The 24,860-nt window shown below is 41.2% G+C and overlaps 1 protein-coding gene across 1 annotated transcript in view; it reads left to right on the plus strand.

Annotated features, from left to right (window-relative positions):
* Positions 1-24,206, plus strand: part of Gdap2 (ganglioside induced differentiation associated protein 2) — a 49,033-nt gene extending 24,827 nt beyond the window's left edge. Inside the window, exons 7-14 of the mRNA XM_057794200.1 lie at positions 1,451-1,610; positions 2,938-3,097; positions 6,523-6,599; positions 7,253-7,329; positions 10,194-10,333; positions 12,202-12,256; positions 17,138-17,281; positions 23,347-24,206. Coding sequence (XP_057650183.1) covers positions 1,451-1,610; positions 2,938-3,097; positions 6,523-6,599; positions 7,253-7,329; positions 10,194-10,333; positions 12,202-12,256; positions 17,138-17,281; positions 23,347-23,394 — 861 coding nt within the window. The 3' untranslated portion in view covers positions 23,395-24,206. The remainder of the gene's footprint in view (positions 1-1,450; positions 1,611-2,937; positions 3,098-6,522; positions 6,600-7,252; positions 7,330-10,193; positions 10,334-12,201; positions 12,257-17,137; positions 17,282-23,346) is intronic.
* The last annotated feature ends 654 nt before the right edge of the window (positions 24,207-24,860 follow it).

Raw genomic sequence — 24,860 nt, forward strand, 5'->3', positions numbered from 1 at the left:
ACCTTGTTGGCCTGGAACTCACTATATAGACCAAACTAGCCTCAAACTCACAAAGGTTTGCCTGTCTCTGCCTCCCAAGGCTGAGGATTAAGGGCATGTACCACCAAACCTGGCCTATCTGTATTTTTTTAGGTATAAATCTAATGTCTCCAGGCTTCTCTTTAGGAAATGTTGTAGTTCTGTGTATAATACTGATTTCTTGAATGATTTCACTGACCGGTATTCGATTCCATGACTTTTTTTTATCATTCTTTTAGTCCTTTTTTAAAAAAAATTTATCCATTTTATTTTATATTTATGTGTACATATGTGAGTTTATGTACATTCAAGTGTAGATATCCATGAAGACTAGGAGAAAGTGTTGGAGCCCCTGGAACTAGAGTCAGAGATGGTTGTGAGCTGCCCAGTGTGGATGCTGAGAATGGAACGTGGGTCCTCTGGAAGAGCTGCAAGCACCCATAACCTCTGACCGTCTCTTTAGCCCGTGAAGTTTGGGATAGTTGATAAGTAATGCTAAGTAGTGAGCGACACAGTAATTCCTAGGCTGCAGGAGAGGCAGAGTGTTTCACCAAGCGTGCGCACTAGCAGCGCCTGCATTTGCTCTGGTGCTGTGAAAGAGCACGGGGACCTCACATGGAAATCATAAGACAGGAACCCTGTTCATTTCTTATTTTAGCACACTGAAGTTACTTGGTAAATTTTTAGGTTAGCATACAAAGTGAAGGGTTTCATCATCTTCATATCATATGTTGCTATATTTTGTTTTCATTCATTTCCCACCTCCATTGCCTTCCTAATTTTTAAAATTAGGCTTATCTATGTATTTTACTTTGGAGGAGGCTGGGGGAGTGTGTGTGGACATCAAAGGATAATCTTCAGGCTTTTCACCACGTAGGTCACAAGAGTCAAACTCGGGTCATCAGACTTGGGGGCCCTTATCTATGAAGCCATCTGACAGGCTCCTTGTTTCTTTTTCCAAAGTAAAATTTATCTTTTTTTTTTTTAATTTCTAAGAATGAGTGAAAACTATCAATCCTTTAGATATAGTTAGAATAGTTTTTGTTTGTTTGATTGTTTAAAGAAAACGGAAAAACTAAACCTAGGTCAAATAGAGACTGGTGTGCTCAACTTGAGCAGAAAGCATCTGCAGCTGAGAGAGTAGTAAAAAGGTGGGCATGTGGACAGCACTGGCAGACAATCACATCCCAGATTTGATGACCCCGACCAGGGTGGGCATTGCTTTTGACTTGACCAGTGTTTCATGGACTTTTGACTTGACTTGTGTTTCATGGAAAGGGTGAGTGAGGCACTCAGGCAGCATTCTGAGCACAGAGAGGTGAGGCCTGCACTCTCCAGTCTGTCCTTACAGCGCGTGGATCACAGTAATCTCTGCTCAGGCTGCTCTCTCGTGTCACTGTTTTTCACAGAATGCCTTACTTTTCTGACACAGGCTACTTACCAAAAGCTGCTACCTCTGTACTTCCCAAGGTCGTTAAAGGAGGAGAGCCAGTCACTGCCGTACCTACCTGCAGACATCGGGAATGCAGAAGGGGAGCCTGTGGTGCCTGAGCGGCAGATTAGAATAAGTGAGAAACCTGGTGCTTCCGAGGGTGAGTGCTAGAATTCTGCCTCCCTTCTTTAGTTAGCATACAAATTGCGGGTTTCCTTATGGCATTTTCATACAGATAGGGTATTTTCTTCGTTATTTTCATTCCTCTGTCTTGTTCTCCTGCTGGTCCCTTCTCTCGAAGTACTTAATCCCACACACACTTTCATGTTACGTCTTTATAAAATCCTGATTCCGCACAGGAGGAAAATCCATCTGATAAGTGTCTCTTGGACCTGCCTTATTTTGCTTAACCTAATGGTCTCCAGTTCCATCCATTTTTCTGCATATCACAATTTTCTCTTGGTTTATGGCTGAATAAAACTCAGATGACTGAGTGTGTGTGTGTATGTGTGTGTGTGTGTGTGTCGCACTTTACCCATTCATCCCTATACCTATCTAGGCTGGCCCTGTATCTGGACTGTCGGGAATGGTAAAGTAATAACGTGGATGAGCAGGTGTCTCTGGTATGCCAGTTAGCAGTTCTTTGGGGTTTACCTCCAGGGATGATACAGTTAAGTCATGTGGCAATTCTGTTTTTAGCTTTTTAAGGAACTTTCATAGTGATTTTCAGAGTGGCCACACAAATCTATATTCCCACCAACAATGTATAATGGTTCAACTTTTGCTTTTAATTTTTCTCTTCAGGAAGCTAGGGTACTGGTAAAACACCAGCCAGCCAGGATGTAGGCTTGTATGTGGGGATTCACAGGTGGTCCTCACAGCATGCTCAGCTGAATGGAGTCCCTAGGCTCATGAAGATGTGTTGACAATAACTGAGCATATTACCACCTTAAATTTTCAGGTGTGATCAGTCTTAATAGTGCTTTACTCCCAGCGCGCGAGAGGCAGAGGCACGCAGGTCTCATGAGTTCCAGAACAGCCAAAACAGTGTCTTCTAAAAGCCTCAGTTAACATTAAATAGCAAGATAAGAATGCTGTAGCCATGTCATGTCTTTGGATTTTATACTCAGGTAAGCTGAAAGTTATACACAGAGAGTATGTTAGGATGGGAGCCCTTCCGACTCTATCCTGTAAGAAGCTTCTATCAACCTTCACCTGTGTAAGCTCCTAAATCTCCTGCATGAAAACGTGCCTCACACACTTTGTGCCTGGCCTGATCATGAAGTTGGCTTAGGGAATAGATTAGTTACATTTAGTTCACTGTTTCAGGACTTGGGGTTTCTAAATGTTATTTCAGAATCATCATCTTAGCCCGGGTTCGAGGCTTTTTGGCTTTGTTTTGTCGCCTCACAATTGCTCCCTCAGCACTCGCCGTCAGTTTTACCGTCGGCTTCCATAGCCCTCTGCTGATGGTACTTTCATTGCAGAAAACCAAGAAGAAGATGAGGATGACGGCTTGGGCGTGGATCTGTCTTTCATTGGCTCTCATGCTTTTGCTCGAATGGAAGGAGATATTGACAAGCAAAGAAAACTGATCCTCCAGGGACAGTTGTCCGAAGCTGCCCTGCAGAAGCAGCATCAAAGAAAGTAAGGCACAGTAGTCCAGACAGATAATGTGAAGTCAGAAGTCTGCTAGATGCTTCTCTGTACACACAAAGTTCCTCTTGTTTAATCTACGTGCTGACCCAGTAGTAGGGTCCAATCTCATTCCTCAGATGCAGAGCTGAAAGTTGAGTCAGGTAGTTTGGGGGAGCTGGTGCTGAGATGCATGCTTGACTTCAGTTTCTGCCCCGTATGTCTCTAATTGCCGTGCCTCTATGTGAGGTTATAGTCTAAACAGGGAAATTAGAAGGAAGGAAAGGCTTTTACAAGGTTTCTGTTGTGCATTTACCACTGAAGCAGTTAAAGTTTTCTTCAGCTGAAGAGTTTATGTCTCCCCAGCTTACCCTGAGGACCTTTACATTGTTTTCTCCAAGTGTTTCTAATACTAACGCAATTCTGGATGAATCCTTATGAAATCACAGATGGAGCTTTGTATTTTGTGGTTTTTTTCAAAGATTAATAGTAAAGAGCTGCTTTTCAAAATTTTAAAGAAAGAAATGAACCCTACTGACTCTCCATTCCCTCTTAGAGTGGGTCAGGATAACGTCTCACAGACTAGTGGCAGGCAGTTGTGGTGCATGCAGAGGGGCACCTGGAAGGCCTCTGTGGTGAGTCCATCGCTGTGGCTTTCTTCAGTACTAAGCTAAGCAATCTCTGTCGTATTTTTGAGCTTTGGCTCTCATTTATTTTGATTTGATCATCTCTTCCTCCAGTCCTGTCCATTTTCCAGGTTTCAGCTGTAATGCGAAGGCCACTCGAACCTTATTTGCTGGGTCTGAAACACCTGCCTTCCCTATTTTGCGTTTTCACAGCCTGCCACAACATAGCATACTATTTTACATGGTACTTCTGTGGGGCCATTCTCCAGTCATAGCAAGCAGGTTGGGCTAGATGATCTCAGAAATCTCTTACAAACATATTTTAATATTTTTTATTTCTTTGAGAGTTTCATACATCTCTACGATGTATTTTATCATTTTCACCTCTTGTTACCCTCTCTCGTCCTCTTCCCAATCTCACTCAAACTTCTTCCCAGCGAGTCCTCTTTCGTGGCTTGTTTTCTAGCCCGCCGAATTTAATTAGGGTTGCCACTATGAGCTAGGGAGGAGGGTATACACTAAGGCCTGGGCAACTTACCGGTGCAACACCACTGAAAGAAATGGCTTCCTCTCCCCCAGCCAGAATTAACATTTTCTGCCTCCTCAGTCCTGGGTCTTCACTTGACTCCAATTTGCAAATAACAGAAGCAAATTTACCACTAGAGGGAACCAGTGAACAAATTTTCCAAAGGATGAACCCAGTGACAGGCTCTAGTTTCTCAACCTGGTCATGTGTAGTGTCATGTGGCAAACATTTTTCTTTAACTACAGTGACTGGGCTCCCTTGCACACCATTGTGATCTCTCTCTGTCTGCATTCTTCAAATGTTCATATCATGATTTGTGAGTTGTTTGTGGATCTCAAATCCCCTTGCACTCTTATAAATGGTTGAAAATCCCAGAGAGCTTGTATCCACATGGGCTGTATCTATCAACACTTACCATATCAAAAATTATTAATCCATTCATAAGTAAACAATCATTTTTTTTCAAAAACTAGTTAATTTTGTCTTTTGCATTAAAATCTTGCAAAATGTTCAGTGGGTTTAAGTGAAGATGACTAGAATCTAATAGCATCATTCAAACTGTTGCAGTAAGTTTTCTTGGATAAATTTTATGAAGGAAATATAACATTACTCAAAGACAGAATTGGAAAGCAAAGGAGTACTTTTAAAGACTTTTAAGAAATCAGATATGTTTCTGTGCACTTTATAGAATCTGATAAGTGATAGTTTCTGAAAGTTTAGTTATAATATGGGATCTTAAACCTTACCTGTTGTGATTTCTTTTATTTACTTACATCTGCATTCATGTAGGTGTGCATGTGTATGCTTACGTGCATGCCTCTGTGTGTGTGTGTGTGTGTGTGTGTCGTCCGCCCACCACAGCATGCAGAGGTCAAAGGATAACTTGCAGAAATTCTGTATTTTTGCCGTATAGGTCTGGGGATCAAACTCTTGTTGCCAGATCTGAAGACAGTGCCCTGGCTCTCTGTACTGTCTCCAGCCCCACATCTGTGTTTCCATATTCTGTTTTAAAATACATTGTCTTATCACAAGTGTGGCTTTATGATATGATGCATAGATCCTCTGGAAAGTAGGGATTCACTCAGATAACTGTATCAATATGCTTCATTGTACAGTATCAAAGTGTATTAATTCCAGCACCAGTCTCACTGCAAAAAGCCAAGCTTCCCAGCTGAGCCTGGTGACACATGCCTTAAACCCCAGGAGGCAGAGGCACGTGGAATCTCTTGAGTTTCAGGATGGCTAGGACTATATAATGAGACCCTGCCACAAAAAAATAAAAAAATTTTAAAAAAATGTCAAGATAGAGACTTTCCACAGTCGAGTGTATGGAATGCATATTGGGCTCAGATTTTATCACTATTGGTAAGTTAGTCTTGCTGGTTATTTTTCTTGCCAAGACAAGATCATTTTATTCATCTTAAAGAAAACAATTCACGTTAAATGGCCAATAGTTTGTCTGGCCTGTAAGCTTTTAAAGTAAAAAGTGATGTTCCATGAAGAGCAACTGGGACTGGCAACGTGATTCAGTGGGTAAAGGTGCTCATGCCAAGCAGATCTCTAATGTTGAGGGTAGCCATGTCTACATAGTGAGTTCCAGTCAGCGGAGGCTACTTATTTAATAGAGAGAGGCCATCTCAAGAAAAAACAAAAACCTTAAATATTAACTTGATCATTAAAATCATTTGTAACTTCCTTTTCGCCAAAGCCAAATTAGTCCATGTGTCATAGTAAGCAAGGGTTCGATTCTAGCTTCATTAACCAGTCATAAATGTCTGAGTTGCCAGATAAAGCTTCTTGCCTTGCTTGTGGTCCTGTATAACATGTGCAGCACTTAATGTCCTTCTGCTGTGCTATGACTTCATGAGGGCGGTGATCCTGCTGTCTGTTTGCTGTCATAGCCTCAAGCACTCATCATAGCTTCGTTAATTAGTGGTTATCCACTTTGGAGATCTAACACTGAGGTTTTTCCTGTTAACATTTTTCTAGTAAGGAAAAATAAGAGTATTCTTTAATTGTGTCATTTTGAATATTTGACATCTTTGCCACTTACCTGTGTACTCTTGATTTACCATAAGAAATTTTTTCAGTGATTGGAATATGCACATTTTCTCACTGACGTGCATTTAACAATAACTTAAGATCCTCCACAGTACAATAGCCTCTAACTCTGTTTTAATGAAGCCTCAGTTCTTTATGGTCAGCAAAAGCTGTTGAAAGGGGTTCCATTTGCAAAAGTAACTTGCCAACGTTTGCTATAACGATTGTACCTTTTATTTCTCTAGTTATAACCGCTGGTTATGCCAAGCAAGATCTGAGGACCTCTCTGATATTGCTTCTCTGAAGGCCTTGTACCAAACAGGTGAGGTTAATGGTCTTATTCTTGCTAATCGAGGGTCTGACTCATCGTGTTGGAAAGACTCGGTTTCTCTCAGAACACAGCGTATTCTGCTGATGTCAGTAGGTTTTGCACATCACGAGGATCTTAGACTACTGTTAACATGTAATGTTTTCTTACGGTCTCACATTGCCTGCTTCACCTTTTTCTGGGATGCTTTTTCTGTTAGAATTTTTCTGCTTCTAAAGAGTCCTAAGCATTTGTCAGTACAACTCATAGCCCTCTCCAGACCCCAGTTCCTCTGCTGTGTTTTGTTCTAGGCATTGTCTGTTAATTTTCAGTAGCATTTCTTGGGTCACTAATACTATTAAATGTTGTGAAGAGCTTAAACAAAATGATTATATAAAAAAAACATAGGTTATGGTAATTTAAAATATTTAAACAATCTTAAAGTCAGAACTGTAGTCAAAAATCTCATAAAGCTTTAAAATCAAGAAAGAAAAGTGTTTCCCTAACACTAAAAAAATCTAATGATATAATTTTAGAGGCTTGTGCATCCCATTTCTTACTTTTGTATGTGCAGAATTCTTTTATGCAGTCAAATACATGTTATTTGACGGGACAAACTCTGGTCTTGCACTAAGGTTTCTGGGTCCTGACTGCACCTCCTCTCTTAGGTGTGGATAACTGTGGCCGCACAGTGATGGTGGTAGTTGGAAGAAACATTCCTGTGACGCTGATAGATATGGACAAGGTAAGCCATGGCAGCTTCTTCTGCAAGTCAGGTAGATGGTGCAGGGAGAAGGTTCTCAAGCATGGATGAGATGAATTGTGGATCAGGGGTGGAATAGCATCCCCCGAGACTTGGTGTGTATCATTTCTGGTAAGGTAGGGGTTGCTTGTCTTCTGTAGGGAAAACAGATATCAGAAAGCTCTGATTACTCCAGAAATGCAGCTGTTTTGTTTGGATATGGTGTAACTGGTAAACTTTTGGTTAGAAGCATCCTGCGTTGTAAGCATACAATCAGACTTCAACTTCTTTGGAAAAAAGAAAAATTAACACTCGAGTATCTACTTAGGAAGAATAAACCAGAGGTGTGCTTTGCACAAGATAGCAAGGTAGTGTAATTCTGTCATCCCTTCATGTGGGGACAGAGAACAGAGGTAGATGATCCTAAAGGGAAAAAATATAGTTGAAACTGTTAAATAAAAGGAAGTAATATTTTAAAAAAGCAATTCAAAATGTGATTTTTTTTTTTTTTATTCTGAGAATTAGTGAGAACTTGTAAAGAGCTGTTGTCACTAGAGGTGAATGAAAGTATAAAAGCTATGTTCATCAACCCACACACTCGCTTGGGACAGGTGGTTATGAATCCTATGACTGCTGAAGGTGGAGTACTCACTGGAGGACAGTCAAACCGTGAGCTGAATAGAGCTCTTCAGTCAGCAGGCAGCACTAACTAAACTCAGTGCACTGGTACAAAAGAAAAGGGGCATGAAGTGGGGGGCAGGCCATGTTGGGGTGCCCAGAATGGGGGGAGAGTAGATATGATACACTGTTTACATGAATGAAATTACCAAAGAATAGATAAGATATTCTATTAAAACATTTATATACACATTTCTCCAAAGCATTAATTCCATTCGAAAATAACGATGAAAAACAAGTTATAGTTGAGCCAAATGTCTTAACACAGAAAGCATTGCATATATAAAAAGGAGAAATCTGTATAATTTTAAGGTGAAACATAGCTATTTAGAAGCTGATCAGAATGTCTAAGCTCTCAGACTTTTGTCAGCAGTATTGGGGTGAATATGTGAAAGCAGTGAGCCAGTCCTACAGGGTCCTCACGGAAAAATGTTGTGACTTAGATGTCCAATAGCTGATGACGGTGCATGCGCAGATGGAAACTATGGTTCTAAGAGGCCGGGGATTCGACTCAGTGCAGTGCTTGTTTAGAGTCCATGGGGCCCTGGGTTCCATCTCTAGCATGGGGGATGGGAGAGGGAGATGCTGAGGTGAGTGCAGTAGAGAGGAGAGGTGTGTCCATAGAAGACTCTAATAGTTAGGTTAAAGGTGGAAGGAAGTGTTTCAAAATGGATTTGTTTGGGGCTGCAGAGATGGCTCAGGAATGGGTATGACTCCTTATAGACCTTGATTTGCAACACCCATGTTGGGTGGCCCACAATTGCCTACAACTCCAACTTCAGGGACTCTGATGCCTCTGTTCTGTGCATCCCTCTGCACATGGTGTGCACTCACAGATACACACACATGCAGTTTCAAATAAAATAGAAGTATTTTTTAATTTTATTTCTTATTTTGAGGAGAATTTGTCCCCCACATCCTTCTCTTTTTGGCTACTCCTATACAGCAGCAGAATAACTTAAAGATAGAGAATTTAAAGCCAAAAAGAGTCACCTAATTTACCCAAGTGTGAGATTAAAAAATGGATTGAAAGGACAAAGCGGTAGTCCAATGAGAGGAAGAGCAGGATCGGGGTGGGCGCGTTCACAAAGAGGGAAAGACTCCTCACCTGGTAAGAATTACATCCTAAGTTTCTATTTGCAGCCATTGGTTTTCTTAACAGTCAGTGTGTCCTTCACTCTTACCTTCAGTAGTAAGAGTTATTCCAATAAGAATATAATCCTTAATTTGATTTTGGTGTGTGCATTCCTGACACTATGATATGTCATTTCATAGTAAAAAATAAGACTTATTATGAGGTTCAAACCAGGTAATATTTGCCAAGCAACTGTGTTGATAATGTCCTCCTCTGCCTGCTGTGCCTGCAGTTGGGTCCTAATCCACATTAATGCCAAGGACTCCCCTGAGGAGGAACTGGAAAACAGCCTGGTCGGTAATCCTTTTGGTTGATGTAGCTTAGCTTCCTCTTTGCAGTTGTTTACAGCCAAACCTCTGGGTCACTTCAGCCCTACTTGGGTTATATTTCTCATCTTGTTTTGTGTCTCTCTTAGATTTCTTAAAATAGAATACATCCCTAGCCAAACAGGTTCATATTAGATCATCCTCTTGAGTTCTAGAAATGTTGCTCAATGTGTTTTGCCATCCACCCACAAACCCCTCCATTTTCCTCATTCAGATAAGCATTAAAGGTGCTAAGCAAATGGGTTTCTACGGGGGCATGGAGGGAGATACTCATACACCATGTGCTCTACTCCTTGTCTGTGTCTGGTCGCCGTTGATGGGATGCAAAGAGAAACATCAAGAATTATGGATTAAAAAAAAAGAATTACGGATTCTATTAAAATCATAAGAAGTATTAAATCTTCATTGTAAATGTTTTGACATCCTTGTCGTAGATAGGAGAAACCTGATAGTTGAGCCAAGAGCTCTTCCTAGTATTGAAGAGTCATTCCAAAGGCCAGAAGTTAATTATCCTCTTCCTTCATGGAGAAGGTCTGTGCTACAGCCTTTGAGAACACCCAGTAAGTGCTGAATGACTCACTTTCTAAGAGAAGTGGTCCTCACCAATCTGTTCTTTCCATCTGCAATTACAGGTGCAGATAAGATTGATCTTAGGGGAGGGGTTTCCGCTCTCTCAGCCTCTGTGAAGTGAACCACTGTGGAAAATGGTCTTTATTCCTCTCTTGTAGGCTCTCTTATATTTTATCCATGTAATGGACCACATCGCCGTGAAGGAGTATGTGCTGGTCTATTTTCACACTCTGACCACTGAATACAATCACCTGGACTCCGACTTCCTGAAGAAACTCTACGATGTCGTTGATGTCAAGTTAGTGATTTTTGGAAATTGTGAAGGGGGTATTGCTTCTTTATTTTTAACACTAAGCAATAGCAAACATTTGTAAAGATTTTTGAAAGGCTATTTCACGGGACAAATTTTTATCATGTACATTAGATACTTAAATGATGGGAGACCCTCCTTTTGCAGGAAACTGAACTCATTTTGTAATCTTCCCACTTTTGACCACTTTGGAAGAGGCTTGGTGCCATCCCTAGTCTTTTGTGCATAAAGTAATGAAGTGCAGCCTTGGTTGCTCTCGCCATAGCATAATGTACACCAGAGTAGACCCGTAAGCATTATTTAAATTGATCCAGTTGCCCGAGAGTCTGTCGAGAGAGAGAGCGGTAGCAGGTTCAGAGGAATTTGTCTCCGTGATTATAAATACCTGAAACTGAACATAAACGAGCAGGCAGAGGTTGTCATCGGAACGAGAAGAGGTTGAGCAAAGGGAAAGAACTTGGGGGTTTATGCTGCCTACTGACAGAAAGGAACAAGCATTTATGGGTATCTTGGGGATTTGGGGTTGGGTAGTCATGAAAACAGACTTTATTTGGACTTTTCTTCCTTGTGGTTTAAGTGGATCCCCCACCCCCATGTAAGGTAAGATCAGTGACCAGTTTTCCTCTGGAGACGTTCTGACTTTACCCTGTACCTGGTGAGGTTCTCCAGATGACAGGGCCTTGAGGGACAAACACATTCCATACATTAGTACAGGGAGGAGAGAAACTGGGAGTGACAGGCTTTATGGATCAAGGGCATAGGAGCCTGTGTCTTTACTGCTGAGTATCCTGAAATTATTTTCATTAAATTATGTTCCCTTACTATAATAATGGAAATCCTAATGACCACCCCAATGCAAGACCAAACTTTTTTCCTCAGTGATTTATTTCCTAAATAATAATAATAAGGCATTCTACTCTCTTGGTACCTATTTTATTTGTAGCATCACAATGCTTTTATCGGTTAGGTTGAAAAACCATTTTACGGTTAGGGAGCAAAGAGGATAAGTTACCATAAATTTCCATTGTCTTCCACCATCCATTAAACCTCAACTTAATTAGGAATACGAATGCTTGCATTACCTAACAGACTCCCATTTGTGCTTTGAAGTAATCTGTAATGAAGCTACACTTCACTCTGTACCTACTTCTGCCACTAACTAGCTCTTCAAATGACACAACCCTCTGCTACAATAGTGCTCCTGCTATTTCCCTGAAGTCCTTTACAGTTAACCTCATATGTCTTGGTGGTGATTATAAATTACTGAAAAACAAAATTTTAAGACGTACCTCAACAAGCTTCAACAAGTATCTGGCTGAGGCCCAGGTTGGGTTCTAGGCTAGGCATTACCTCTTGGTCATCGGATCACGGAGTATTGAAGTAGAGCCAATGCTGGTACTCTCCTCAGAGCTAGTAAGAAGATTAAGTACAAAGCCTTCAGAGAATTTGAGTCATGCTGTAACTTGTAACATGAGTGTAACTTTTAGTTCCTAATGTTTGCTACAACATTAGTAATTTCAGAGTGACTTAATTTTATATATTTGAGCTCAGAGACTCTATCATGGTGTAGAAAAGAATGTGCAATGATGTTTTGAAAGTATGAATTGACTTTATCCTTCCTTAAGGTAGCTCTGTCACAGTGAGGGGAAGCATTTGGTGTTTCCTTTAAAATAGGCAGTTCAAATAATGAAATGTTCTGTTAATTACCCCAAATTCAAGATATTAACCCCTGCTGCTTTTCGGTATTTTCCTCTGTGTTAATATATTTATTTATTTACTCAGGCAAAATGTTGATTGACTATCTAATGAGTACTTCTAGGGATGACTTATGATGGCTATTTATCTGTTTTAATTAGATACAAGAGGAATTTGAAGGCTGTTTATTTTGTTCATCCAACATTCCGTTCAAAGGTACAGTATTAATATTTTCACTAAATTCTGGATTTAAGTGCACTGTATGTTCCGGATGCTGTAACTGTTGATTTATTTGCTGTTTTCATTGGCTAAGCTGACTGCGTTCCTGATGTTTGGTTGTATCTGACTTGGGTACCCTTCTGAACAACGTTATTACCAAAAATGAGTGGTTAGAGAATATTCCAAGCCTCTTTAGAGAAATTAGCATCTTTTCTCCCTCCCTCCCCTCCTTCCTTCCTTTTCTCAAATTCATGGCACACCACACCCAGGTTAAATTACTACCTCTTCAATGTGTTGTGGCTTCTTCCCATTAGAACTGGAATTTTTAGTGTAACCCATGTTCTGTGTTCACTTCCGTTTTTCATACATTTTAGATTACCCTAATCTGGTTTTGCCATCTGAAGCAATTCATAACCAACCACAAATCACCTGTCATTTAATACAGCACACTCTTCTGTCTTCATGTTACCTGCTTGCCCTGCAGGTCACCTTTTCTTTGAAACACTGTCTTGGCTTACTGAAAGCTAACTTTGCCTCGTTTCTTTCCTGCTTGTAACTGCCCCTCCTCTGTTTCCTTTCTAATCCTCAGTATTCCCAAGACCTCTGTCCTCACCTTCCATTCAGTACCATATTCAGTCTTGTGTATACCAGCCCTTCAAAACACAGGCAGTGCGTTTGGGAAAGTAGTAAGCCGAAAGTTTAGAAGCAGGATTTCGTGGGGGGGGGGGGGTAATTAATTTGCCATCTCCTCTAGGCGGTGTCTCCCGTTAATGTTATACTTTACACAATGGGAGTAATGCCTATCTCAGAGTGTACTCAGAAGAATGACACGAATTGGCGCTTCCAAAGTCCCTTAAAGAACCCTTACCATGGACGCTCACAAATGGTAGCTAGCGATGTTGTCATCTTGGGATTGTTTCACGTGGCGTCAGTTCAGATGTGGGGCTGCCTAGGCTGCAGCCAGATGCCCTTGTACTACCTTGCTGTGATTTGGGGGATGAGAAATGAGAGAGTAAGGTCCAAATATAATAAAATCTCATAGAAATTCTAAAAATCAAAGCCATAAATCAAATGTTTCTGAATAGGAGGCAAAATTAACAAATTATCGTATCATAACCATTTTGACTTTACATACATGTGAACTGTATCTTCTTGGCTTTTGTTCATGACCCTGTATTCCTGGCTTTCCATTTTTGAAGAATTAGATAAAAAAAAAAAATCTCCAGCATTCACAAAAACACCTGAATTATTCTTTCCAACAATTATTCATTTTCTCTAGTTTTTTATTGTAGTAGATAATAATAAGAGCAATCCTTAATGTATATTTTTAGCTTATACTATAAACAATTAAAAATTTAAAGCTAAGGCATATAAAACTAAAATAGGTGGAGAAAAAAAAGGAAAAATTGGTATTCCTGGGTCTTCCCAAACAGGACCTTTTTACTGAATTTCCACTTCTGCCTGCTTTGAATAATTTTTTCCTGCCAGCACTTATGAACTCTAAAAGGAAGATATGATGAGAGAAACTGGCAGGTTTGGTTTCTCTTCTGCAGATGGGATGCTTATGATCTCCTGTGCTTCTCCAGTACTGCCTGTCCCCCAACCTTTTTCCATCAACACCCCACCATGTCAGTACAGTATAGCCTACTTAAGAGTCCTGCCAAAGAATTGAATAGCAACAAGACCTTAAAATATCATGCAAATGTACCTTCATTTTATAGATGGAGTAGCCGAGGCCCAGAAAAAAGTGCAATTTAAGGAGTCCTGTACTTTCTCTGAATAGTCTTGGAGTAAACTCCAGACCCCATTTGTTAATTCTGTGAGCAAACACTAAGTTCCTCCTAGATAAATGCTGAGCACCAGACTATGACTATGAGTCTTCATTACAGAACGTTCAGACAAGAGCCTCAGGTAAAATCTGTAGAATGTTCACTGTTCTACAGTAGCATGGAGGAACACTTAGGAGGAATGTCCTTTTGCAGCTTTGGTTGAAAGTGGGCCAAGGAAGTCTTCAAATAGGACAACAATCAGTTAAGATTTGAGGATAAAGATGTCAGGACTGAAGCAAGACATGTAAAAAGATTTAAGGTAGAAGACTATGGCTAAGAAAACTTCCAGCGAAGTGTGTGGTGCACACTAGACAACTGGTGTGGAGTTCATTCCCACACAGCCTCTCGACAGCCACTGCTAGTTCACCAGCCATGTCTGCATTTTCATCATGTCAAGCTTTTTCAAGGAAACTTTTTCCTCATCTAGTTTGTAGACTTCGTTTCAAGAAAGGGTGTGCAATAGCACATGTTAACACAGGAAAGGGTGTGCAATAGCACATGTTAACACAGGAAAGGGTGTACGATAGCACGTGTTAACACAGGAAAGGGTGTGCGATAGCACGTGTTAACACAGGAAAGGGTGTGCGATAGCACGTGTTAACACAGGAAAGGGTGTGCGATAGCACATGTTAACACAGGAAAGGGTGTGCGATAGCACGTGTTAACACAGGAAAGGGTGTGCGATAGCATGTGTTAACACAGGAAAGGGTGTGCGATAGCACGTGTCAACACAAATTGATTTTGAGAAGCAGTTCCTTCACTGGTTAACTCATTTGATTCTGATTTTGCCTAATGTCTCCTCTACTCCATATCAATCCTCCTAATAAACTCAAAAAATGGGAGGAAAGGAAATTCAGATAATAATAGGGAATCTGAGGCTGTGTAAGCCAGCAGTAATGTAGCTTACATCAATAATGACCCAGGACTCGGCAGCCATCATAAAATAGACCCTGATATTCATTCAATCTTAGCAAGTGCTTGGAACCCAGCTCTGTAGATAACTACACAATTTTGTACTGCCATTCTAGATTGTCTTCTAAAAACCAGAGAGATTGCAGAAATGAGTATAACTGAAATACTAGAATGGAGGAGAAGAATCCACAGAGGGGATAGCCTAGAGCAGTAAGCAAGAAATGAAAGGTGATACCTGTATCAATTTGGGAAATTTGAATAGACTTGACATAGTGATGACTTAGTCCAATGTTGTCTATTATGGATCTTATTTTACAAGTAAGTTTGAAGGAATTATGTCATATTTGTTATGGTAAAATACTGCAGGTCCCCGAGTGGCGGCAGTGGGCAGTTGGGGTGGGCCAGGAAGGCAGCCAGTCCCATGCAGAGAGCCATGCAGTGGTGAGAGACAGAGATCTATTAGGCACGCCATGCATAGAAAGTGGGTATTTATTTAGTGGGATATGAAGGGGGAAGGGGAGAATGAAAAAGAACAGAGAGAGAGAAAGAACCAGAGAGGGGGGAAGAAGTGAGGAGAAGGGAGAGAGGCAGAGGCTGCCTTTTTAGGAGAGAGAGAGAGAAGGAAAGGAAGGAGCTCAGGCTGGAAGTAAAGTGGAAGAAAGATCCAGGACAGGGGAAGGAGTGGGCTGGGCCCGAAAAAAAAAAAAACAGGCACCCAAAGTGACATGCAAGCTCCCCTAAGTGATTGTGGTCAATCCTGGGTTCTAAGTACTGTTTTGGAATATAATAGGCATTCCACTGAAAGCTTGTGTGCATCGGTTTCCATCTTTTGTAAATAGGAAGAGCAACATCATCACACCCACCTCATTGGACTGTTGTGTAACCTGCTGATAAAAGTCAGATAGATAAATCACATATAACTTGCATTACCTTTTATCTACTGTATGTCTCGATATCAGAAATACCACTTGCTACCAGGAATTTTCTGGTTTTTTTTTCAAACTAACAAACCCTTTCACTTACATTTTGTAAAGTGACTTAAAGGGGAGATTCACTTTTTTTCTAGCTTTAAAACCAATCAAAGAATAGTTATAATAAAAAGGGCGAGTTTCATTTTCATGCACATATACAACACACCTAGATCATATTCAGTCCCATTACTTTTTCTTAGACTTCCTCTCCCATTGCAGTGTCTCTCGTCTTCCCAAATAGCCACTTCCTACCTTAATGTCTTTTTTTCCTTTTATATATGGAGTCTACATATGAGAGAAAATGTGTAATGTTTGTAGGCTGGCTTATTTTCCTTAACATCTTAATCTCCATTTCCATCCATTTTTCCAAAAATGGCATAATCTCATTCTTTATGGCTGAAGAAAAGTCCCTTGTATATGTTTGTGTACACACACATACACACACTGCTTTGATTAGCTTCAGCAGAGGCCATATGGCAGTTACCAAGTGAAAATATCTTTGGAAACAACCAAACAAAAAAATTGCAGTCTATTAACCTACTGTACCAAATAATGGAGAGCCTTTGTTCAGACAATATATTTTAATCATATTCTTTCAGCTTACCTGCCTCCTCCCAGATCCTCGCTACCTGTCTAACCTTGTGCTCCTTTCTTTCTCCCTTCCTCTCTCCAACATCAAAAACCAAACCAAACAGGAATCAAACAAAAAGTAAAACAAAAAGTACACAGAAGCGATGGAGTCCATTCTGTGTTAGCCAACCACTCCTGGCATGGGCCCTGCCCTGGGGTGTTGATGTACCCAGTGACCTCCATTTTCCCTTTCCCAGCAGCTATGAATTGCACATAACTTCAGTCGAGAGACGGCAGCTTATGTTGTGTGTCTCCTCATACTGTGCATACAAAGTGTCTACGCTGAGACCAGAGCTCTGCGAGACAGCCTCCTTATTGTAGTCCCGATGTCATTGTTCTTTCATTTTATAAGTGTTCCTTGTAATCCGTGACATTATTGTGCAACTCGCTAATGAACTGCAAACCGTACTTTAAAAAAGTGTTATTGTTCAATCTCAAATATTTTAAAATTGCACACTTTAGTATAAAATTTCAAAAGTGTATCTATTCTTAATGGTGGCTACTGGCTTAAATTATTTTTCTCTCCTATTAATCAGGTCTCAACATGGTTTTTCACCACCTTTTCTGTCTCAGGATTGAAGGACAAAATACATCACATAGACAGCCTGCACCAGCTCTTTTCTGCCATATCACCAGAGCAGATAGACTTTCCTCCTTTTGTCCTTGAATACGATGCCAGGGTAAGTGCCTGTTCTCCTTGCCTGTGTGCTGTGTGAGTGTGTTACAGAGCAGCGGTGTGAGCATCTGAGTGTGTTATATGCCACCTGCATCATAAGGAGGCTGCTTCACAGAGCTTTGGCCTCATTATATATAGATACACTCCTGTGTGTGCAGTGTGCTGAGACACAACATAGGTTGCAGAGCAGCAGCTGGGAGCATGTGAGTCTGAACTGCTGCATTGTAAGCATGTGAGTGTGTGAACTGCTGCAGGTGTAAGCATGGGAGTGTGTGAACTGCTGCAGGTGTAAGCATGTGAGTGTGTGAACTGCTGCAGGTGTAAGCATGGGAGTGTGTGAGCGTGCTGCAGGTGTAAGCATGGGAGTGTGTGAACTGCTGCAGGTGTAAGCATGGGAGTGTGTGAACTGCTGCAGGTGTAAGCATGGGAGTGTGTGAGCGTGCTGCAGGTGTAAGCATGGGAGTGTGTGAACTGCTGCAGGTGTAAGCATGGGAGTGTGTGAACTGCTGCAGGTGTAAGCATGGGAGTGTGTGAGCGTGCTGCAGGTGTAAGCATGGGAGTGTGTGAACTGCTGCAGGTGTAAGCATGGGAGTGTGAACTGCTGCAGGTGTAAGCATGGGAGTGTGTGAACTGCTGCAGGTGTAAGCATGGGAGTGTGTGAATTGCTGTAGGTGTAAGCATGGGAGTGTGTGAACTGCAGGTGTAAGCATGGGAGTGTGTGAACTGCTGCAGGTGTAAGCATGGGAGTGTGTGAATTGCTGCAGGGGTAAGCATGGGAGTGTGTGAACTGCAGGTGTAAGCATGGGAGTGTGTGAGCATGCTGCAGGGGTAAGCATGGGAGTGTGTGAACTGCTGCAGGTGTAAGCATGGGAGTGTGTGAACTGCTGCAGGTGTAAGCATGGGAGTGTGTGAGCGTGCTGCAGGTGTAAGCATGGGAGTGTGTGAATTGCTGCAGGTGTAAGCATGGGAGTGTGTGAACTGCTGCATTGTAAGCATGGGAGTGTGTGAGCGTGCTGCAGGTGTAAGCATGGGAGTGTGTGAGCGTGCTGCAGGTGTAAGCATGGGAGTGTGTAAATTGCTGCAGGTGTAAGCATGGGAGTGTGTGAACTGCAGGTGTAAGCATGTGAGCGTGTGAACTGCTGCAGTGCAGCAGCTGTGAGCTTTGGAATAATAATTTAGTATTTTTCACACAACGCCTTAGGAAAAGTCCTTATCCCAAGAGGGTTTTTCAGCCATGAATTTAAAGCTGGTATTTGGTTGTGTAGATAGTTTCTGTCACTTTTCTTAAGACTGAGGCTTTTTAGCTCTATGAACAGCCAGATTGGATTGGTGTCTACTTGCAGCATAGACATTGTCAGGCAGCCTATCTCAATAGCCTCTGCCCTGTTACAAGTTGTATTTCCTGAAGGTTATAGTAATGGTTTTAATGCATCTACCATGCTAGTGATGTCATTTATAGGTGCATTCATAGATCTGTTGCTGAATCACGACACTCCTAAACCTCACTAAAGTTATTTTCTATGGCATATATCACAGCATCACCTTTATAATATTTTTTGAGAACTTTGCTAAAAGTTAATCAAGCACCTTATCTAACTGTTGCTGATTATATATCTCTATGCATGAGCCAGAAGACGTATTGGAAAGTAATACTGAGTTTGAAGTATTCCCCCCTGATTGTTGTACAATATGTTGTATACCTTCAAACAAAAGTCATGCAGGACATCTCTCTCTAAGGGGTCTCCAGTTTCAGTGATGGCTTCTGTTCCTCTTATGTAGAGAGCAAAACATTTTTTTTTATTTTTTAATTGATTTTTATTAATCTCTACATTTTTATCTGCTCCCCTTCCTGCCTCTCCCCTCTCCTTCAACCCTCTCCCATGGTCCCCATGCTGCCAATTAACTCAGTAGATCTTGTCTTTTTCTATTTCCCATGTAGATTAGATCTATGTAAATCTCTCTTAGGGTCCTCATTGTTGTCTAGGTTCTCTGGGATTATGATTTGTAGGCTGGTTTTCTTTGCTTTATGTTTAAAAACCACTTATGAGTGAGTACATATGATATTTGTCTTTCTGGGTCTGGGTTACCTCACTCAATATGATGTTTTCTAGCGCCATCCATTTGCTGGCAAATTTCAAGATGTCATTATTTTTTCTGCTGTGTAGTACTCCATTGTGTAAATGTACCACATTTTCCTTATCCATTCTTCGGTCAAGGGGCATTTAGGTTGTTTCCAGGTTCTGGCTATGACAAACAAAGCTGCTATGAACATAGTTGAGCACATGTCCTTGTGGCAAAATTGAGCATCCTTTGGATATATATCCAAAAGTGGTATTACTAGGTCTTGAGGAAGGTTGTTTCCTAATTTTCTGAGAAATCGCGCCGCTGACATCTAGAGGGGTTGTACCAGCTTATATTCCCACCAGCAATGCAGAAGTGTTCCCCTTTCCCCACAACATCTCCAGCATAAGTTGTCATCAGTGTTTTTGATCTTGGCCATTCTTACAGGTGTAAGATGGAATCTCAGAGTTGTTTTGATTTGCATTTCTCTGATGACTAAGTATGTTGAACATTTCCTTAAGTGTCTTTCAGCCATTTTAGATTCCTCTGTTGAGAGTTCTCTGTTTCCGTCTGTACTCAATTTTTTATTGGATTATGTGTTCTTTGGTGACCAATTTCTTGAGTTCTTTGTATATTTTGGAGATCAGACCACTGTCTGATGTAGGGTTAGTGAAGATCTTTTCCCATCCTGTAGGCTGTCATTTTGTCTTGTTGACAGTGTCCTTTGCTTTACAGAAGCTTTTCAGTTTCAGGAGATTTCATTTATTAATTGTTTCTCTCAGTGTTTGTGAAGCAAAACATTTACTGTGTTCTAGTAGCTAATAAAGTTTCACATTCGGCTGTTGCACAGAGAGGATTTGTAATGAGAGCAGCTGAATTGTAGAACAAAGATTATTCAGTGTATGGGATGGGGAAAAGCTACATCAGTTTGTATTTACATGAAAATTGCTGAAGTAAAAGCTGACTACTGTTTGCCTTGAACTCTACTTGTCATGCTTGAATTAATAGCAGGAAATGTAAAAGGCACAAAAGAACATTTGGAGACCCAAAATTTGAATGACATTTCTAAACTGCCATCTAAATGTATAATTTTTTTCCCGCAAATACGGAAAGATTATTCCACCAGACTCAAGCCTGCTTTTGTTTTGCTTGTGTGTTTTAGATTTCAGTTGTTTTGAGTATCAAAGAGGACACAATGACAGGATCACTGTCAAAAGGAAGAATAACTTCTAAACTGACAGTTGACTCATTAAACCATCTCTCTCTCTCTACCTATGCTAGAGTTTTTTAGAATGAGATACTATGCCATCTGTCTATGAGGACTGATGACAGGCATAAAATTCAACGGGTTAGGGTATGAGGAGACAGTGTTCAGGGACAGGCAGGGGGCATAGCATGACATCTGCCACTGTGCATGCAGTGCTAAAGGCCATTGGCTTTGCCGTCAGTGGGGAGTGTTCTGCCCTTACATTTCTGTGCAGAGAGACCAGTGTGAATGTGGAAAGCACAGCGGGATGAAGAGAGACGCAAGTCTGCAGGACTTTGCCTCAGCTCAGACCAGAGGAAGCCGTGCTTCTGGGAGTGGCAAGGGTTTGAAGTTAGGAGGTATTTGAGCTGTGATATTTGGAGATAAGTAGCCATGGGAGATGAAGGAGAAGCAAGTGCTTTTGATGGATGGTGTTTCAATTACTGCAGAGAAGCAATGTGAGGGAAAGTCTTGAGAGACTTGGGAAAGGTTCGGGTAGTGTGTTCAGTTTGCAGCACAGAGTTATGGGATGTGGACCTGAGACACAAGGAGGTGGCTGGATGCTGATTTGTAAGGAAAATTTAAATCATGACTGGAGAAAAGGAGTACAAAGTTGGCATACTTTATGTTCAGTTTGTGCCTTACACTTGATAACACATAATAGGTTCTTTATTTGGTAAAGGACTGAATTGGTGTTGATTGGTATCAGTTTCAGTGGACTTAAAAAACCATTTCAAAGATTCTGCATTTAGGAAGCCAATAGTTTCTATAAGATTAAAAGGGACCTTTGAAAAGTAGTTGAAAGGTAATTTTTATCTAGATAAAAATAATACTGCAGCAACTTCCAGAAAAGAGCAAGTCAGCATTCTTACAAATAAAATCAGAGTATGTCATTTTGACCGGGGAGAATTCTTTAAATTACTGTGATTGTTGCCAGAAATAGAGAAGCTAGCTGATAGCTCAGTGATCTCCTGAGCAGTGTGAAGTCAATGTGGGAAGCTCTGTTTCATGGCATTGCAGATCAGACATGTCCCGTTAGTTTGTCACAAAAATCAATGCAGATATGAGAGTTTTGGAAACTAGAATACAGAGATGTTCAGAATAGATTTCTCTTTGGGCTCTGTTTCTCGAGGCATGACTTTCTGCATATTAAAAATGCAGAACTGCTTAGATTACAGATCATGATAGACAAGCTAAATGCAAACTTTTCTCCCAAGTTTCCAGAAATGTAGCCAATTCTGAGACTTATTTCTATTTTTTTTTCTCCCATACCTGGTCAGATTTGCTTATTATCAGAAAGTCTTAGATGACCTTTTGATTTCCTTGCTATGCCACCACCAGGGTCAGTTCCTGCTCAGAGCATCTGCTCTGAAAACTGGCTGAGCTCTTGGCTCATTTTGGCTCTGATAACATGAAATTGTCCACTGGGTTCAAGATCAGGTCTGCTCATTGTTCCTGTAGCTGTAAGGTAAATGCCATGGAACAACCTGCTTCCTTCCTCCCCTCTCTTCACTCCTGACTGCTGCATTACCTTATTTTTATTATTTATTTGCTTATTTGTTTATTTATGTTTTTTGTTTTTTGAGACAGCTATTCTCTACATAATAGTCCTGTCCTTGGAACTTGCTCTGTAGACCAGGCTTATCTCTAACTAACTGAGATCCACCTGTCTCTGCCTCCCAAGTGTTAGGATTAAAGGTGTGCACCACCAACACTAAGTGCCTTTTTCTTTTCTTTTTGTTTGTTTGTTTGATTGATTGATTGATTGGTTGATTGATTGATTGATTGATTGATTTTTGGTTTTCGAGACAGTGTTTCTCTGTAGCTTTAGAACCTGTTCTGGAACTAGCTCTTGTAGACCAGGCTGGCCTCGAACTCACAGAGATCTGCCCAGGTGCTGGGATTAAAGGCATGTTCCCCTGGTGCCTTATTTTAATGGTAAGCATTTCCTGTTTGTGGCTTACTGAAAAACAAGTTCTTTGCCAAAAAAATACTTTTCCTGAAAGTGAGACTCTGATCTTACAACTCATAAATCTAATCTAGGATCTTCCTACCATAAAGTTAGCTGCCTTGTTTTTAACCACGATTATCCAAAGTGGAGGCCAAAGAATTTCTCCTTACACTAGTTGGTTGCCTTCAACATTTGACATTAAGCTTCTGGCATTTAATTTTCCATCTTGACGTGGAACTAAATGGCCTGAGAATTGTAATCATTACAAGCCTTGCCACTCGGGCGTGACATGAAGATGCCTGCTGCCAAACAGTGACGGCTACTAAATTCTTCAGAAATCATTTGTATTGTTCCATAACTAAATGAAGAATCATAATGGGAGGGTAATGCCATCTAACAAGAATCCAGCGTCGAGACAGACTTATCTTTAAATGTAAGCTCAGCTTGTTACTTAGCAGGTCCATGAGTTGAATTATATAATCTGTGTACTCTTCATTTTCCTTGTCAGTAAAATACGAATGTTACCTATCTCCTGACATCAAGTGAGAACTTGAGGGGCAGTGGAAACAAGGAGCCTGGAGGTAGTCCAGCACCTAGAATATTCGAGGAGCGATGCTGTTATTGGAGTCCATTGTCATCCTGTAGCTTCTCCGTGCTTCACAGTGGCTGTGACATGTCCCAGTGAGACTCTCAGCGCCGCACACATGCTGCCCTTTCCCAGGCGCTTTTCCGTTCATTACGCGTCCCCGTCTCGCACATCCTCTTAAATTTCCCCGTTGCTTAATGGCCTTGTCTTGTCTTCTCTCCACAGGAAAATGGGCCTTATTTTGCATCCTATCCTCCATCACCAGATTTGTGACCTGCTGCCTTTCCAGTACTTCTCGGTCACGGAATTCCATTCCACCACAACTCGCCACCTAGTGAAGTGATGTTCATTTTTGCTGTACAGATCCAGAGAGCTTTTGTCCCCACCTCTCTGGTATTTTTTTATTGACTATATATTTTCTGGCACATAAACACTCTGAAACTGGTAGGCCATACTGAACTGCATACATTTTAAATTTGTATATTTGTATCAAATGGAAATTTCGTTTATAGAGCATTAATAGAAACTGGGGGTCAACTTTTGAGTGTCTTCAGTTTCGTGGACTCTGGACCGTTACCCAGGCCACCAACCTTGCTTACATCTCTCTGACAGTGCACGCTCTGGACTCTCCGTTACCCAGGCCACCAACATTGTTCAGTGTCTCCTAAACAGTGCACACTTCCTTTGCGTATCTGAATTTCTCAAAATATATACAACCAATGGATGCTGAACGGATGCATTGTTTCCCTCAAACCCTGGCTTTAATACCATTTACATTTTATACAGATGAACTGATTATAATACAGAATTGTCCAGGACCAAGAATATAGAGATGTATCTGGTTGAAACTATAAAAATCTTCACAAAACACAGGACTTGCAGTTTGGTGGCACAAGGTAAGAGTGAGGTGTAAGTGCTTCCTGGGTCGTGTGCTTTGCTAAGATGGACACTGTTCTGGGCTCAGCAGTGCGGGGACCACAAAGACTGTATCTTCAACTCCTCCTCTAATCATGTGATTGGTCTCCTTATCAAAAGAATGTATGTACTGGCAGCACTCTGAAGTAAAGAGCATTTCCTCAGACTCCATTCCTGACCACACTACTGTCTCTCGGAGTCGTAAATGATTGTGTTGGCTCAGCGTCTCTTGCGTCGCCTACATCAGTAGTGTAGAAGTATGTCATAGTACCCAAGTCCAGAGATCTGACAATTCACTTTCTAGAAAACCTTTGCCGCGTGGGCTCTATGTGCCTTGGTTTACTTATGGGTGAAAAGTGGAATTATACACCCTACCTCATAGAGGTAACATGAAGAGAGTGTTTAGAAAGAACTTGGCTGTTCCAGGATGCAGAGGCTTTGAGGGAATTGGGTGTCGGGTAGGGTGTCTTCAGTAATGTTATGAGAGTAATATGTGTAAAGGAATTCTGTAAGGCATTCCATGGGCCTTGGTACCTTTTGAGTGACTGAGCTGTATTTGGGGGTGGGGCACAAAAAATCCCACCCCTGACCCTCTGACCACTTACTGCTTTGTAGGTTTTCTTCTGGCTCACCTACGGGACTGCCAATTAACGAGAGACATCTGTTACCCATTTTAACAGTTTCCTCCTGAATTAAGGTCAAAGCGTTATGGTTCCCATGTGGTGTCTTTATAGTCCTTTTGGTGCCCACACCCACCCACCTCTGTCCTTCACTGTATCCTGCACATTTGCAGTTCAGAGAGGAGAAAGTTGAACCCTTCTGAT

Source organism: Chionomys nivalis, chromosome 18 (assembly GCF_950005125.1).
Source record: "Chionomys nivalis chromosome 18, mChiNiv1.1, whole genome shotgun sequence".
NCBI lineage: Eukaryota > Metazoa > Chordata > Mammalia > Rodentia > Cricetidae > Chionomys > Chionomys nivalis.